We start from the raw sequence: 1704 nt of genomic DNA, 5'->3' as shown, positions 1-1704 counted from the left end.
ATAGTTTTATCAAGAGATTATTTTCAGTATAAAAAATCTATTAATGTTTCTCTTTCTACTCGAGAGGAGAAAACTTTTTATTTTTCTCATTTTACACTAAATTAAAAAATCATTTTCATTTTCATGTTTTATCTTTAATTATGTTAAACGTTGTTTCTCTTCCGTTTTTTATTTTTTCTTTTTCGAAAAACATGAAAAACAAAAACAAAAACAACTCCAAACACGACATAAATTTCTTCATTTCACCAAGCATGTAATAGTCCTATTTTTAACTTAAATACACAAACAAATATGATCAGACAAACTCAATCCTAAACAGATTTGAACTTTCTAAATCACAAACCTCAAGCCATCTCTGGAGCGATGGGATATCAGGTACGAACCCTAACCCCCCAAACAAAACCTCCCTCGCCTCCGGCCTCCGGACCAGCAAGTGCGAGCTCAGCATCTGGATGTTGCGCCACCCACAGCCCCACCCAACATCTTCGGATTCGGTGCTCTGAAAATGGTCGACATAACCGGACAAAATGCTGGTCGTGTTCTCGGGTTCCGATTCCAAACAGTTCTTCAACAACGCCATTAAACCACCTTCGATCCTGCGAAAGACACCTCTTTTCTGCAAATCAATCGAGCAATTAGAGATCTTTTGGTGGATGTTATTGCCGGAATTAGAGGTAGAACTTTCCCGAAAATATGGAGGAGGTGAAGGAGGGGCGAAAGCGAGTTGGTGGGCGAGTTCCGAGTCAGCGGCGAGTCGTTGCTGCTCTTGCTCGTCTTCAAAGTGGTTGTTGGCGTGCCTGCAAATCCATATATTAACAACCACCATTTATATACATACACCTGTATATACACATATGTATTATGGTGATTAAAAAAAATAGCAGAGAATACCATTGGAGTTCTGAGGACGGAACTTCAAGATGGCAGAAAGGGCACGCCGTGAAATACATTGTTATCAAGTTGTACAGTTTCTATCAACAATCGAAACTTTTTTTTTTGGGGGTTTTTTCAGAGAATAAGAAGAAGAAGAAGAAGACGACGATAAATATTAGAGAGCGGGAAGACGATTCGAGGAGGAGAAATATGGTCGATTCTAGAGGTACAATTTTGGGCGTCAGATCCGGTCCGGCCTAAAAGGAAATTGGGCCTCATAAGAGAGAGTTAGTTCAGGCCGTTCACTTCACCGATTTGAGTTTAAAATTCGAGTTTTACTATAGTAAAAAATTCTCACAAACAATCATATTTAACTTTTTTACTATAGTAAAAAGCTCTCACATAAAATCACATCTCAACTTAAATTACAAACTCGAATCAGCGAAGTAAACGGGCCCAGTCTAGCATTAAATTTAAAAAGTTCGACCTGATTCAAAATTTTATAAGGTATTTTTAAAAAAAAAAATTAAAAGTAATCTTAATGAATATATATGAGTTAAAATTTTTATTCTTTATTTTTAATTTATAATTATTTTAGTTAAATAATTACATTAATAAAAGAGTATTTACTAAGAGTAAAAGATCAAAGTATAGACTCATATATTTTTAAAAATAAAATATTATTTTTTAATTATAATATGGCATGGCCTTAAAAGGAGAGAGAATTAGCTTAATCCGACTCTAAACTTAAAAGCTTAGAACCGGATCAGACTAACAATGACGGATTTTGAACTGACATTTTTAATCTAGCCTGAACTTACAGCTCAACTT

General features: G+C 35.1%; 1 protein-coding gene across 1 annotated transcript; it reads right to left on the bottom strand.

The window, feature by feature from the left end:
- Window positions 1–343: 343 nt before the first annotated feature.
- On the bottom strand, window positions 344–1023 carry LOC112093084 (zinc finger with UFM1-specific peptidase domain protein-like; the record flags this gene model as incomplete). Its single annotated transcript, XM_024170828.1, has 2 exons — window positions 892–1023; window positions 344–797 (listed from the first exon to the last, which is right to left on the bottom strand). Coding segments are annotated over exons 1-2 (513 nt in total), but the record flags the coding sequence as incomplete, so codon positions are not given.
- Between the last annotated feature and the right edge of the window lie 681 nt (window positions 1024–1704).

This window comes from Morus notabilis, unplaced genomic scaffold, assembly GCF_000414095.1.
Source record: "Morus notabilis unplaced genomic scaffold, ASM41409v2 Scaffold9622, whole genome shotgun sequence".
NCBI lineage: Eukaryota > Viridiplantae > Streptophyta > Magnoliopsida > Rosales > Moraceae > Morus > Morus notabilis.
Note: the sequence above shows the minus strand (reverse complement) of the source record. Positions and strands in the feature narration are given on the sequence as shown.